A 16,936-nucleotide genomic window follows, 5' to 3' on the forward strand; every position below is an offset into this window, starting at 1 on the left:
CAAATCCTAAGTTATCAGCACACTCATTCCATATTCATGATAAGCAAAGTTGATTCGAACAATTGTGTAAGTCCCCAAGTGAAAACAACAATTCACATCGACCATTGAGTTACCCACTCGTGAAGACCTGACTGTAGAAACCTTGGAATCATTTTAGTTGATCTTACCCTTAGCATCTGAGGTGATTTTGTTCAAGAGAGGGTAAAGTACTTTGGTATTTTATTCTGATGCTTGCATGTGCATAAAACACACATCAACAGGACCAACAACCATGTGTCCATGAGAGGGTTCACTTGTGGTGGTGCTCTAGTGGGACAAAAATCACCCTTAATGTTGGTTGGTGCCAACAACGAGTAGTTTGAACTTTGGGCATAATGGTTGTGTAGCTGTGTACCAAAGTTGAGGTCCCAAGGTCTAGCCCTACAAAGCATGGTGGGCCTTTGATGCCCTTAGCTAAACCCTAGTAGGCTTTCCTTCATCGTGTTGGGAGGTGCATACCCAATCTAGATGGCGGGGCTAGTTGCCACATGCCCACAAGGTGGTGGTACCAAAGCCCCACTCTTAATGCTAATGGGCACCATTTGCCATTCACCTAGCTAGGTGTCAAATCAGTGTTGTTACCCCAAAGAAACCTTAAAGGGAGAAAACCCTAGCTATTGTGAACAAGATTCTCCTCAAGCCACTATGATTCAGTTCAATACATTGTAGTGATTGAACATCACATCTACATGAGCCATCAATTATGTGGCCAAAAAACCATACAATGTCAAAGCTTGCAAGTTGAGCTTACAAATCCCTGTTCCACAATGTCAAATCTTGCAAGTTGAGCTTACAAAGAGGATTACTAGAGTTAAGAAACTTTGCACATGCTATACAAACATTTATTATAGACTTCTCATAACTGTCATGACACTCCTCCATGCTTCCCCATGCTTGGAAGCTGAAATGAATCGACAAAACCCTTCACATTGCATGCCCCATAGAGTTTGTGATGAACTTGCCATGTCTATTAAGGGGCATTTGTGCTTTCACTCTTGCTAGGGGTTATTTGTGTTTCATTTTTGGTTATGATGAATTTGCCATGGTGATTCTATCATGGGTCTTTAATGCTTGAATACATGTCCTTTATCTTTCCTAGGGTGTTTAGGATCATCTCAAGTCCACATATAACCTGTATACAAACTCCTTAATCTTAGAAACTAACAAAAAACAATATCCATGTGAAGGCAAGTCATGAAAAATTTCTCCTCAACTGATGTTGTGTACAATTGATCATTTGATCTTGAACGTGACCAGCAGTCATGGACCATACATGTGTGACAAGTAAGCAAAGAGGATAAGAAAAGAAACTTCTGTGTGAATATCAAGAATTGCAAACATTCATTGACCATTACAAGCAATGTATGGGTATGGTCCATGGGAAGGTTCCTTATTTTGACGGGCTTTTCTTGGAGAAATATGAAGATTCCAAGAGACAATAGCTGAACTCTCCAAATGTTTGGAGACATTCCAATGTGTATCTCCAACATGTGGACATGTTTATGACACAAAAGATGATTAGTGGATTACAAGTTATGAGTTTTTGGGTAATTGTAGAAGACATCATATTTATTTGGGTAATGCCATTCAAATTGCTCTGGACAGTTACTTACTATAGGAATGCATACATGGTCAAATTCTAAAATTGCACTAAAAAAGTAGCTTTTTTATCAAATGACCAGATAGTGCAAACTTTGGAAAACATTTGAAAAAAACCGATCTGTCAGTTGTCATGTTCTCCACAAGAAAAGGGTTGGAGACCTCAAATGTGTTGTTGCTTGCCCGGGGGTAGAAATAGAATGACAAATAATAAGCTGGGAAAAGACAAGAATGGCATGGGCAAGTAGGTAAAAGTTGGAAAGAAGGAAAGAGGGCTAGAGGAGTGAGCCAATCATAAGTAGCCGTGCATTTTTGATTATGATTACTAGTCATGTGGTATGGCTGAGTTAGAAATCTATGAAGCTTCTAGAGGCAATTTTTGAGACAAAGGGGATCAAATAAAGATGAGATATAAATCATGATATAAAGTGGGAAATTCGTGGAGATCCTTGGTGTAAGAATGGTGTATGCTATGAGTGCTTTAGAAATAAAAACTCATCTGAGAAAGCAAAACTCATATGAAGCAATGGCAAAACAATTTTTTTTTTCATTTGGAGGTCTTGCAATAGTAATGTTTGCAAGACAAATAAACAGTCTTTATTTGAACTTTTTATTTTTTGAACATTTTTCACTATCCCTCGGCAGTGTCAACAACTTAGTATCATTGCACTGAAAAAGCTTGCTATTAATCCTGATTAATTTCAATATACCACATCTAATGTGCTACTACCCAAGTTTTAAAAAATTGGTTCTGAAGTTTTTTAAATGTGTCTTTTCTTGGCTCATTTTTCACATTAAGGGTAGAAGAATACAAAGCACTTACAGGGAGAAAAATGGTTCTGAATTTTCTTATACAAATCTATCTTTTTTCAGTTTGTTTTTAACTTTTTACACTTGAGGTGAACATGTACAAGTAATAGCATGCACTCCACGATGACATGATGTACTGTTTTAGGACCGGCCCCTTTTGTTTCTTAGGCAAATGTAAAACGGTTTTCTGTTAAACACCCTACTCACCTTTTAATCAACAAACTATGTTATTTTTATGTCTGTATGCTATATTTAACATGAAATAAGTTAATAACAAAATCACAGTTTTCTCTATTTTTAGAAATACTATATTGTTTTTGTTAGAAATTAGGATCTTAGGTTGGTGTAACTGTGTAACAATCAAATTAATATAGGAATTAAATTTAAGCAATGTATAAATAACTTGTAGAAGAAAAAATAGAGTGTATGCAGGATTTATGGTGGGGAAAACCATAAAGGTAAAAATCCACATGAGCATCATCCTTTTTAGAAAACTTACATCAAATTTGTCAAATACAAACTTACAAGAAACTTGGATTATGAAATCTTTTCTCTTTCGTCTCCCACCAATGACCTCTCAATATAAAACCCTAACTTCTGTGAAATACATTCAACAATGTTTTCACAATAGTAATATTTTATATTTCTCACTTTATATTTTCCCCACAATAGGGCTTCACTAAATGATAGGGCAATGGATGGGTTACATTAGTTGAGGAGGTTATATTAGAATCTTCCATGGACCATAACAAATATTATAAGTTAATTAATAAATTAGCTTATCCAAATATAAAAATCTGGTTACTAATTAATTCTTTATTTATTTATCTGTTTTATATGCTCAATGATATTTAATAAATTATAAGGATAAACTTTAATTAGAACCTATAAATTTTAGTCAGGACCACTAACATTAAATGTGGGCCCCAAATAAAAACTAGAACACTTTTCCTTGATGTTTAATGGAGTCGCATGCCATAAATTTCTTTTAATAGAAAAAAATGAGGATCCCCTATTATATGAAACTTCTTTGAGTAGGATTCCATAGGATCAAATACATTCAAAGATGACGATCATGCGTTTTAGACTATATGATTAGTTGATTACCCTCTTTTCATGATTATCATCCACACTTTTTTTCGAATGATGCAAAAGAGGCCTAACATGTTTTATGCAGCAAGGCAACACAGCTTATAATAATAGATGCACAAAACTTATTAGTTTGAAGTTGTCGTCATTGAATGTGATGTCAGGTGTATATGAGTTCCCAATAGAGATATTATAATTATATGATGGTAAAATGATCAAGTAAACTGCTTTAGGAACTCGATTGAGGGCTACAACCTTGTTTGAGAAATAACTCAAATGTCTAAGTGAAGGCAATAGTTTTTTGTGTGACGAGATTTTATTAACCTGGCAAATTCTACAACAGTTTGATTGGCCAAAACAAACCAGTCAAATGAATGGAATCACATCTAGATGGAATCACATATGATGGGTAGAATTATAGCTATATTCTCTAAGATGTAACCATTTGACCCATGCTATTTGTTTCCCTGTGACTTAGTTCCCCAAAAGTCCTTCAAGCCACTTGTTTACAATTTTGCTTTGTCCCTTTCCCAACAATTTAAAGAGGTCCTGACAAAATAAATTGAGGAATTTACTATCTCTGTCACTTATGATGTTTTGGGTTGTCCATGTAGTTTAAAGATTTCTCTAAATAAGAGATCAGCTACTTATGGCGTTCTATATTTAAAAGATATGTAATGAAAATGAGCATTCTTAGTTAGTCTATCCAAAGTTGGAAAACTCGGACCCGCCACGGACTTGTGAAAGGACTGGGCAAAAAAAAAAAACCGTAGTTTTGTCAAAAAAAAACGAAAACAAATTAAGCATTTAGAGAACATAAGAGCCATAATTGAAACATTACACATGTCAAAACAGTCATATGATCTCCAAACACTTAATATTTGAAATTTCATCATTCATACTCATAGTTTCAATCTTTAAAATGTATAATAGCAGCATAAGTTTATAAATGTTTAAAAAATTACATATAATGATATGTCGAAATGTTATAAATATAAACAACAAACTAAAGAGAAGACTACACCTTCCTATTTGCTTTCCTAATATAGCTCAATTTTTCAGGCCTTGAGCTAGTAGTAGTAGCAGTAGGTGTTGAGGTATCTAAATGGTGAAATGATTCTTCTTCAAAATCAAAGTCCTCATCTTCATCCTCATCTTCATCCTCCTCCATTTCATCCAATCCTGCTGCTTCTGCATCTTGTGGTGCTCCTCTCTCTATTTCTACAAGATCTTTGGTAAGGAGTGAAAACCAAATAAAAAATACTGAGAGGGGGGTGGGGATGGGGGGTGAATCAGTATTTCAGATGCTTTTAAAACAAATTAAAACAAATTAACAGAACTGAGCCAAAACACAAGAACGCAAAATTTATCTCATGGAAAACCCTTTTGGGTAAAAACCCATGGCAACAATAGCTTCCTTAAAACAAATGGGCACCAACCCAAGTACAAATGTGAGCTGCAACTCACATACAGAGCACCAACTCAAATCAAAAGAGGCTCCAACCCCTAAGTAGAGCTTCAACTCAGTAAAAACAACTTCCAGATTTTAAAGAAATTACAAAAGTTAAATCGCAGTTTTATACTGAAGTGTATAAAACACTTTTGGCTATGAACACTCTCAACAATCTTATTTTCTTGTAAAAAAATCAACTGCACAGACAGAGAAATGTATAATATTCTGCTTTAAGGGTCACAGCTGCACCCATATATTGAACGCACAACCTCATTGTAGGCACAGTCCCATTAAACCTTCGAGAATATATTCAGCACAACTGCATCCTTCCACATTTTCGTATTCTTCACACTAAACAGTAAGCACAACACCATCAAACATATATTCTTTCTATCAAAACTGAAACACCACATTATCGCATTCTATCTCACATATGCATACATGCAAATCGTCCCAACATTACCCCTGAAGAATATATTTCAACCTCATTACATAGTGTCGATCAAAGACAATCTGAGTATATTCATTTCCACCTCTTCAATGATCCCAGCACACAAAAAGCTTCTAAATGCTAAGATTCATAGCAGCACCATACTTTGTAAGATAGCTAATAATCAGAAGAGGAAAACACACATGATGACCATATGTCGACCAAGAACATCCAAGCTGCCAAAAACGCATCACAACAGACAGTTACTGAAAAAGGAATCATTCAAAAAGCTCAGAACTTCTGAACAGGTACAGCCAACCAAACAAGACCATCGAATTAGAGAGCACTGCACAGAAAAAATGGACTGCCTGTAGGAGTTAAAAGTGATTCCAGCATATCTTCCTTTTAAAAAAAAAATCTCTCTTTCCTAATAAAAGAAAACGTATGCTGAAAAAGAACAAAGACAAAATGTGCAAGAAGATTATACTGCGCAGCAAGCAAATGTCATGAATACACTGCCCTGTCAAGATGGAGTGTAACTGCCCTGACAAGATGAAGTGTAACTGATCTGAAAACACTGCTCGCGTACTAAACACACACTCAGAACTGAAGTTGTAGAGGATTCCTGACATCTCTGCCAAATCTAACGAACAAGAAGATATACTGAAAAAGAATGTCACTTGTAGACATACTAACTCATGAAACAAGCTGAACAAAAACTCAGATCAGACATAGATTCGGTACGATCAAACATACAACTGGACTGGTTGAATGAAAAGTATAATGCTGAAGGCAAAACAACACTTAGCTGAGATTCTCCAAAACCGACATCAATGACAAAATATTTAATAAGGAGGACATCATAACCATCATTTTGTTCATTGATTGTCCAATCACCATATGGATCAATTTCATGCAAGTCAATGGCCTCATGTGGAACACCCTCTACCTTTCTAGAGTGAAGGTGAAGGTTGTACTGAATGAAGACAAGATCATTGAGGTGCTTTTGTGTCAACCTATTTCTTTTCTTTGTGTGAATGCTCTCAAATAAACTCCAATTCCGTTCACACCTAGAAGCACTTCATGGCCGGGACAAAACATGGATGGCTATCTTTTGTAGATTAGGCGTGCCAACACCATAAATCTACAAAAAAAACATTTAGAAATATTAGAATTGAGAAAAAAATGTAACAATCAAGTTTGTAGTTTTTTTCTTGTAGTATTTTTTACTTGGTTGTTTTCCTCTCCTATAAATTGCTTGTTGTGAAGAGAAGAGTCTCACCTCTACACCCTTGTACATCTTGAACAATGAACATTTCCAAATTCATAAATAGATAGTCAAATTCAATGATGAACATTTCCAAATTCATAAATAAAGATATAGCAAATGTCAAATCTCACCTCCAACTCATCAAGAACTTTGTCTCTCAACTCAAGATGAGGTGCCATCTTATCAATACATGCAACAACACTTGCCATGACCTCCTCATCAGCCCTATATGAATCAGAGAAGTAGAATTTCGGGTTCAAGAAGTAGGTGAAGGCATGCATCGATTGGTGGAGTCGATTTGTCCACCTACGATCAATGATGCGCCAAAGGATTTCACATTTTCTTGTACATCTGCCATAGTAATGTGAAATGATCTCTTTGGCCTATCCATGGCTTCACAAATGTAACCCATTGGCATGCCCTCTCCATCCACCATATGAAGAACCCATACCAAAGGTTCTATCACCTAAAAAAATTAAAACAAATTTTAAATTAGTACAAAATTAACCCCTAAAAAAAAATCAGCAAATAGATTATTCTGTATAAAGTTTAGGTTTGTGTTTTTGTTACTTACCCCAATCAACTCCTCTCCACTTTTGGTGAACCCTGCATAAAAAAACAATGCTTACAATCTTCTTCGCTTCAACTTTTTTGGAGTATGTAGACGCCAACCAAGCATCAGACACAAACATCTGCTTAAGATGAAGAATGGCACCAAGAGTACTTTGCAAAGTGGGGAAGTGGCTAGCAAATCGTGTCACTCCAGGTTGCACAAGGTCCTTGCCATTTGTGTGTTTTCTCATCAAAGCAATGACCCAAGTATGGTTGTAGATGAATTTGGTGACACTTTTTGCATCTTTAACCACCCTTTTCACCCATTTAATCTTCCCAATGTCGTCTAACAACAAGTCCAAGCAATGTGCAACACAAGGACTCCATGTAATCGAAGGATGCCTCTCCATAAGCATTCTACCTGTAGATACATATGCAGTTGTGTTGTCCGTGATAGCTTGGACAACATTCTCAACTCCAACTTCCTGAATCACCCCATCCAATAGATTACACAAAGTCTTTGCATTTTTTATTTCATTTGAGGTATCAATAGAACCTAGGAATACCATTGCACCATTTGAAGCCGCCAAAAAGTGGAGAAGAGTCCTATTCCGTCCATCTGTCCATCCATCCGATAAAATGCTATATCCTTTTCTCCGCCAATATCTTTTCTGATCATCAACCACAACTTGCGTATTTCTTACGGCTTGCTCTAGCAATGGCCCATTGAAGTCTTTAGAGGGGTGGATCAGTTTTCACCAAACAGAACCAAATTAACCTTAACTTTAGGGGGGTGAATCAGTTTTCACCAAACAGAACCAAATTAACCTTAACTTTAAATCTGATCAAGAACATCAATAGAAAAGATAGACACCACATTAACAACACATAACATGAGATTTTTGACATGGAAAACCCAGTCAAGGGAAAAACCACGGTGGGAACCTACCCACAATATGATGATACTCTGCAGTAGTATGTGTAAATATTACAATGGGGAATGCACAAGCATTCAGGCACATTGCCTAGAGCTCATTGCTCAAAATAACAAAGGGCTACAACCCTGGGAAGGCTCACTGCCTTACAATGATCGGACAACAATCCGGATTACATGAACTAAAAAAATAGCATCTCCAAATGCATGATTACAATTCCGGTTAATCACATATACTCAAACTCCTCTCTTCACGCTTCTGCACACTCTTTTGCACTTCTTCGCTTATCTCCTTTGCTACTAAAAGATCAAAACAATATTCGCACACACTGATCACATCTCTCAAATGAATATTACATGTATTTATACAATTTATCAACCTTAACCTCAAGGTCGGCTCAACACATAAAACCTAATTACAAAATTACATCACACAATATACAAATCAATGTTCAGATCAATACAATGTCGGCAAGGACATAGCATGGACCCAAATCAAATCTTCGAACACACAACACCACCGAATATCTCGCCAAGCTCATCTGCAACACGCAAGAACCGTCGGGTCAGCCAAAAAGTCGTATAACACGAAGAATACCACCGAACCAATAAAATCTTCAATAACACGCACCATGATCAACACGGACCACCAAAACGTTTAGAACATGATCAAAGGACATCAACAAGCAACATGAATTCCATCGCAATAACCGCAACAACTCGGATATCAAGAAGCATCATTATTTCATCACCGGAGTTCAAGAACACCAACAACAAACTGAAAGATACGCTTGTGAAGTTCCAAATCATGAACCATCCGATCTGAGGACACACATGAACGTCCCAAACACTCTCCAAAATCCGCGCAACATAATGAATCAATTCCGGAGTAATACAAACCAGAAATCACAACTCTGCAATGCAGAACCAACAGAAAAACCAATCACCACACCGGATCATATAACTCGATCAAATCACCTTCCGGAACACTGAAACTCATACTGAATCAACTAGAAATAAGTATCTCAAAACCCATTAGTCCGCATCACCATATCTGCAGCAAATCACCCAAACTAACTCTCTGCAACACCGAAACACAAGAAACACAAGAATATGTTGACAACAACACATTCCAACAACTAGTATCCAACAATTGCCCTTAGAGTTGAACTTGCAATTGCTATTTTAACATGAAAAAATAAAAAAATCAGCAGGGTTTTGTAGAAAATCAACAAAAATAATAATAATGAATCATTTGAAAAAAATACATTCGAAAACAAGAAAAAAATATAAGGAAATAAAGTTAGGAAGAGAAATAGAAATTTTTTTGGCAGCATATGCCCTTGTTTTTCAAGATTATTTTGATTTTCAAAACATGGAAATGAAAAAATAAGAGAAGAAAAATCCTTACCTGGATCTCTTTTGCCGTTTTAATCTTATTTCCTCTCCTTCAAACCCTACAAACTTGTTTTCAATAAGAAATGTCAAATAAGTTAAAAATGAAAAAAAAACTACTTTAAAATGTGGTTGGGTGTGCTTGCTGGGTGACGTGAGTCTCTAGGTTGGACTCGCGAGTCTCGACTTAGGACTCACGTGAGTCATTGGATAAGACTCGCGAGTCTTTTGTTAAGACTCGTCAGGACTCGGCTCGCGAGTCCTTGGCAAGTCAACTCGGCCCGCGAATGGACTTGCGAGTCCGTGGAGAGTCCCACGAGTCTTCCATCTATGGTTTGTCAAACAAATGCTCAATTAATGGTGATGAAGTGTTCTCATTAGAAGGTGTAGGATCAAAAAAATATGGAACAAGTGATGAAAATTTCCTAAAAAGCTCAATCCTTTCATGGAAGATGACCCTTGGATTGAGCTTACCTTGGCATATGTCAAAGAGGATCAAATTAGATATGTGGTGTTTACTATTCCTGGAGAGGTCCTACAATTGCATGACCTTACTAGATATGGAGGCACATATTTTTGCTTATGGAATATCACTTAGAACTGATGTATATCACTCAATTCGTGCTAAATCTTTCATTGTGTTAACATTTTTATTCACCCAAATCTTGGCTCTTCATGAGAATTTTGCAGACTTTTAGGATATGAGTTATCATGACTGAATTCTTAGCACTCATGAGGATAGTTTACTACTTTTTCCAGCATATTTAAATAGGAAAATTAATAGGGGACGGTTATTGAAAAAATGTGAAATTTAAAAAATATAGAAAATCTCAAATATTCATATGATAGCATCATAGCACCTTAACACATAATATTAGAGTTCAATTGAGATTTTCACTTCATAGAAAGAGACAAATAAATTAGGTTTTAACAAACTTTAATTGTATTTATTCACCTAAAGAACCTGATGCAGACTATGTTGACATTAGATGGATGCTTCTTTATTGTTAGATGACCAGCCTCACCTTTTCTGTTGCTGCTGCACTCAGATCCAGTGATAGCCCAGTCAAGGACTTAATTCTTCATATGCAATTAGGTAGCTTCTTTTCTACCCATCTTCCATCATCTAGCCCACCATCTGCCCTAGCTTTTTCTTTGTTTTCAACCTGTCCCTGCCCTAGGACTTTTGCTGGAAAGTTATGACCCTGGCTTTAGATAGCCTTTTTTTTTTATGTTGAGTAGGTTAGAAATTGAGCGCCTGGCTATTTTTTCCCTTAGGGACCTTATGTTCTTCCCTTTGAAAATAATTAGCATTTGATCTAAAGCCTTAATTTAACCACAAATCGAATTTGAAAATTAGTATTATGCAGGAAATATTTTCTCAACTTTTGTTACTTTTGGGCTTGCTTGAGGATTTTTTGATTCCCTGTATTCTATATTTATTCAAATTAGGTTATTAATTGAACCAAATTCATGTTTGATAAGAATCCTTATTTTTTGATATCTGATAGGGTTGATTTTTGTTGTAGGCTATTGTGTGTAGTAGAAAGCTGATTTCCACTAAAACTAACTAAATTGCTAACTTTGCCAAACAAAGCCTAGTCTTTGCTTACTGCCACCCTATTTTTTTGGTCATTTGTTAACTGATCATAGATAGGTGTGGAGTGAATTGAACTCTTACCATACATAACTAGTGTATTGAATTTCCTTAAACATGCCTTCTAATTGACTCCCCTTTAGTTTTCATCACTTGTGTAATTTTTTTTTTAAATGAAACTTTTTTTGGCTGGGTCTTTAGGGGACGACTAGCTGTCCCCAACCACTTCCTGCATTTTTTCCAAACATCCCCAAAATTTTTCCAATTTTTTCTGGTTTTTTGGGGATGGCAGGGGATGTTTCCAACCCATCCCAGTCCTCAGTATGTTTCTGAGTGAGGACAGCCCCATTTTGGCTGGGGACACGTCTCCGAGTATCAGCTTATAAAGGCATGAAAACTTTTTTTTTTCCAACATTTTTGTTGTGTTTAGCATGTTGGCATGTCAAACCCTTTGGTTTGTTGAGAATTTAAAAAAAAATTCGTGTAGACTTGGTAAAGTCTTGGCACCTAAGATCTGGTAAAAACTTGATACCTAGGACTTCGCATATCTACTTTGGAAAAAAATCTGAGTAGAAAAAGTGGTGACTAGTCGCACAAACTGGCAAGTTTGCAATCTATGGTTTGACCTATTGAATCTTTTATATGTACTTGCAGTATTCAGCTTCTGCTTTTAGTTAGATAGTTCTGTTGAATTTTGCAACACAAGCACCTGCAAGATTAAACAGCAAACAAAAACACCTTCTACAAATGAATGCTATATTACTCAAAAGCATGAATACAGAATGAATTACAATTGTACAATGAGGTGCTTATAAAGAAAGCACAAAGATGCCATGAGCTAAAATTAGGAGAACTAAAGTGCAAGCATGAGGAGCTATAAAAAGCTCAACTTTAGCTAAACTATAGTAACTAGAAGCAAGCACTCCTAAGTGAAATTAAGCATAAAAGCATAACTAGTTGTAAAAAAACAACTAATAGCTAAAATGCTGTGAGTGTGTAGTTGTAGGATTTATTCTCAGTCAAAAAGCACAAAATCATTTGCCTTGAGTTGAAGAGTGAACTTTTGCCTTAGGTGAATCCAACAAGACACTGAAATTTTATTCAGCATGAGCACGAAACAACCCAGAAAATAATTGTAAAGATTGTAAATAACAAGCATATCTTCTACAAATTACATTACCATTTCTAATTTGAAGAGCATTTTTACCACATAACTGTTTTGTTTTTGTTTTTTTGTTGCACCGGTAGGTGCAAATTAAAACACTATCACATTGCAAATTTTATAACAAATGGGCTACTGGACCAGTCAAATCTACCATGCTTCAACTAGTTACTATCAACTGTACTTTTAACTATATTGCAATGTTAGAAACTAGTCATCATATGACACTTGTTGATTAAGGGTGAACAGTGAAAATTAGTATTCAGAAGTAATCTTCGCTCTTGTTATTACAAGTGTGAGGGCGAAGGGCTACATTTGTAGGAACCTATCATTGTTAAAGTGTACAATATAAGTTACTTTTGGATACTTAATTTTCAAGGTAGGTCTTTAGAGTAATGTCTAGTTAATTTGGATAGCTGCTATCCAAATTAATATCTGCAAGCATGAAAAATAATTCTGCTATGCTGCGCAGAATCATCCTTCTGGAAATGATATTTCATATTTGACTGAAAGAAGAGTTTGAATCAATCAAAAGCTGTTTCTGGATTAAATTGTGTGTAAGATTTTTGAATCAATGTTTCGGACACTCCGTGATCCATCATCCTTCTTTATCCTGATGATGGATCATGGAGAGTGATCCGAAACGTTGATTCAAAAATCTTGCACACAATTTAATCCAGAAACAGCTTTTGATTTATTCTATGGATTGTGGAAATTTCTTATCACTAAGATTTTTAATCTCCAATGAGAAATTTTGTTTCTTGATATTTCTCGTGTTATGACATATAGACACAAATTTCCTATTTTTTTTTTTAACTTCAACAACAAATGAATTAGTTACAAAGCTTGCAAGAACCCATAGTCAACTTGGCAGTCCAATTCCAAAAAAAATTGTTTAGATGCCTCTAATGCTGCTATTTGGGATCTTCAAAAGTTCAACTGTAAACATTGAGTAGTAAATAGACATTGTAAAATGAGATCTGGTGGTTCTCTATAGCATGTTTTTATCAATTCCCAACAGGTATGCAGAGTAATGTAATGCTAGGTATTTAAAGAAAGGTTACATTAATCAGCATTTGAACCATGGCGATTCTCCATTGTCTAAAAATGTATTCCCATACAGGCTTGTGCATGAGTGTCTTTAAAGTCATGCATCGACCCCTCCAAGTAAAATGGAAAGGTTATATTGGCTCAAAGACAACTTAAACTCCCTTGACTATGCAAAATACTATAGCCATTAATGACATTTTCAAGGGTTGCAGTAGTGTTCCATATTGCACCTTATTTGACTAACTAGATCATGTGTATGTCTCTCTCGTGGTGAAATGAGGGCCCCATACAACAATATAGGTGTATGCTAGTACATTTAGGTATCGAGTCTTGACATTTTAGTGGTATTCATTACTTTCCGTGTTGCAATGATTTTGTTTATAATTTAGTACTACTACATATTTGTGTATATGCTTTAGCTGAGATTGTTATGCTATTGCTAGTCTTCTCATTCGTGATTTCTATAATTTTTGCTTGCAATTTCCATATGTTACAAGGGGAACCTTCATTTCTCAAGTCTTATTTCTCATTCCATCTTAACTGTGAAATACAGTCCTGAGGCAGCTGCTGCAATCCTGTATAAATCAGCTAAAGCTGCTCCAAAGGTATGTAGCTTCAATAATTTATTGAATCATACTTATAGCGAGATGAGGGTAAATTAATAGTTTTATTTCTGATATTGCTTATATCAATATACAGGCAGCCGTGAGGTTGAAGATTACAGCTGAAGAACTCCGCGAATTTGGAATAGCTGATGAAGTTATTCCTGTAAGCTGTTCCTTGCATAATGAGCGGATCAGAATGTTGTTTTTGCTTTATTTATCTAGCTCCCTCTCAAATTGCCTTTAATATCATTTATTTTATCAGTGGAAGGCATCTTTATTCATTAAAGATTTACTAGACAATAATGTTTCTTCAAAAGGCATTATTTGTTACCAATTAGCCAAATTTTGTTTTCTTGAATTATGAGTATAAACAACTTTTCACTGTTGAAATTGACATATTATGGCTGTTAAATTGGAAGTGCAAATCCGCTCTTGAATTAATTTAGTTGATTTTGGTTTAGAGTATATTTCTTCCACTTGTTTCTTGAAATCAAATATATCAGACTCCAGATGGGAACTTTATTCTATGTGAGAATGCGTTCTGGCTTGTCCTCAGTTATTTTGTGGCCAGTAAATTACAACCTGTTGCATTATTTTGACCATTATGGCCTTCACTGAAGTCTCGAGATGGATCCTATTTATTGTCTCTAGAAGTTAGCTTTATATATGGTAAATATAATTTCCAACGCAATTGTCAAAAGAGATCATAAAATTACAATTCACACAAGTCCTGAATGTGACATGTCTCTGGAAGTGTAGACAAATATGTTTCTAATTACTAGTAAATAGCATATCTTCTGCACATTTTCTTGCCTTATATTTAGGGGATTTTTTTACTATTTGGGATCATAAATTAAACTACAACATTATAATTTAGAGAGTTATAGCGCTGAAATATTATATTAAATATATTCAAGGACTAACTGTTTTCTCAAGATTCTAGATAGGCAGTGGTAGAGAATTGATAAATCATAAGAGTGCTTGGAAGGATATGCCTACTTAAAAGAGTATTTATGAGAAGTCTTAGGCAATTATGTGATATTGCTGTTACATAGCAAAATGGCTGGCACTTTTCATAGTAAATTGGAATTTTGATACATGCATGGAAGAGGAGGTGGTCATAGATATCTAATAACCTAGCTCAATATGCCCCATTTAGCATTAGTTGGCACCTTGCAACTCTACTGGTTTTAGTGTTTTTTCTTATTGCTATAAACATAATGCCTTAGGACTTCACCAAGGTGTGTAATTCTGATTTTAACTGCATCTGGAGTATTTGATGCTTTCTCTACCAATTTAGTTTTATATGCTAATTTATTACGAGCTCAGATTGTTTTGACTTTATTGACTCTAGTGGTGCAATTATTTGCTTTCAAATTCTTATGAAGTAGTATTTCTATGATTGAAACTGGATATTTTGCATTTAGAGATTGGCTTATTCCTCAATTGTTTTGTTTATACATGCAGGAACCCCTTGGGGGTGCACATGCTGATCCAAAGGAAACCTCCAAAAGAATAAAACATGCCATCTTGAGGCACTTGAGGGTAAGTAGCCGCTTCCTTCAGCAAATAAGAGTTAATTTCTTATTGGAATAAATATTTATCTCTTTCTGGTTATATCTTCAGGAACTGAAGTCAATGAGTCCTGAAAAGCTCAAAGAAGACCGTAAGGCCAAGTTTATTGGTATTGGTCATTGTGAAGACATAGAACTTGATGCGGCCAGCACTCGTAACATGAAGGCGGACGCTGCATCTATTTCAGAATCCACAAATAATGCCGATCCTTCACAACTTAAACCGGAACCAAGTGATAATGGTGCAATTGATAGCTCAAATGTGGAGGAGATTGAATCGCAAAGGCAACAGTACATAAAAGTACTAAATGCAAATAAACCAAAAGGGTTTTTGCAAAAGCTGATAAAACAGATTATTAAAAAATGAGGACATTTTTAGTGCATCGACTCTTCTCATTTTGACATATGTGTAGTTGTTAGATGACATCTTGCTTTCTACGTTGGGTTAACCTTTTGCACCAATTCAAAGTTGTGTATTTTTTTGCCAAGGGCTTCTGAATAACGTATTCTTGTTAGTATGAGAATAAAAAAATTCAACTAGTACGAAACCTTGACATTGCTGTAATTTGATATGCAATTAGTTCGGATTATGAGCTATTATTGCTGTATTGCAATGGTTTGAACTGGATGTTCGTGTGGGGAAAAGCTTGAGCACATATGTATCCAGGGATTTAAAATCCCCGTGTATCTTTCTTAGGTGGTAAAAAGGTAATCTAGTCATTTTAAAAATGAGTTTCATTGGTATGGATGATTCAGAGTCATGGCAGCTGGTTATTATTGAGGCTATAAATTTATTTATTGGCTTGCTTGTAAATATTTTCTTCTTGGAAATCATTCTTATCAAACACAGTGGTAGATTGTATAAATCTATGAAACGGCAGTGCATGGATTATCTTCCATACTGCATTTGATTGATAAATTGCTCACTTATTAGACAGATCCTTTGCAAAGTATAAACTTAGATGGCATTTTTTCAATGAGAGTTTAAGTGATCCACTTGATTAACTATTGTTCTGTTTAAATGAGACTATACTTATAATGCAATATTCATGCTTCTAATGTATTATTACATGGGAGGAAGGCCATAAGCTGTCGTATTGGCTTGAATCCCTTCTAAGGCGGCTCTCTTTTATCTCAAGACTGCAGTACCAATGTCAACATATTTTGTAAGTAGTGTTATTCGTGTCTGGTGAGGACACAGCCAATGATACCAAAGTTGGAAATGAGCTCAAGCAGCTTGTGCATAGGCTGCTGATGTTCACATTCAACTGGTTGGGTAAACACTAGCTTTTATGAAGTTCAGGAAGACATCCATTGTTAACTATTTCGTTGACTATTCTTACTTATTCTTCAATAGTTGAATCCATATGCATGTAG

General features: G+C 35.5%; 1 protein-coding gene across 2 annotated transcripts in view; it reads left to right on the forward strand.

The window, feature by feature from the left end:
• Nucleotides 1-16,373, forward strand: part of LOC131036172 (uncharacterized) — a 52,263-nt gene extending 35,890 nt beyond the window's left edge. For both annotated transcript variants that reach the window (XM_057967992.2, XM_057967991.2), the window contains exons 7-10: nucleotides 13,934-13,985; nucleotides 14,080-14,148; nucleotides 15,453-15,530; nucleotides 15,612-16,373. In XM_057967992.2, the coding sequence (XP_057823975.1) occupies nucleotides 13,934-13,985; nucleotides 14,080-14,148; nucleotides 15,453-15,530; nucleotides 15,612-15,926 (514 nt within the window). In that variant the 3' untranslated portion in view covers nucleotides 15,927-16,373. The remainder of the gene's footprint in view (nucleotides 1-13,933; nucleotides 13,986-14,079; nucleotides 14,149-15,452; nucleotides 15,531-15,611) is intronic.
• Nucleotides 16,374-16,936: the final 563 nt, after the last annotated feature.

Source organism: Cryptomeria japonica, chromosome 10 (assembly GCF_030272615.1).
Source record: "Cryptomeria japonica chromosome 10, Sugi_1.0, whole genome shotgun sequence".
Classification (NCBI taxonomy): Eukaryota; Viridiplantae; Streptophyta; class Pinopsida; order Cupressales; family Cupressaceae; genus Cryptomeria; species Cryptomeria japonica.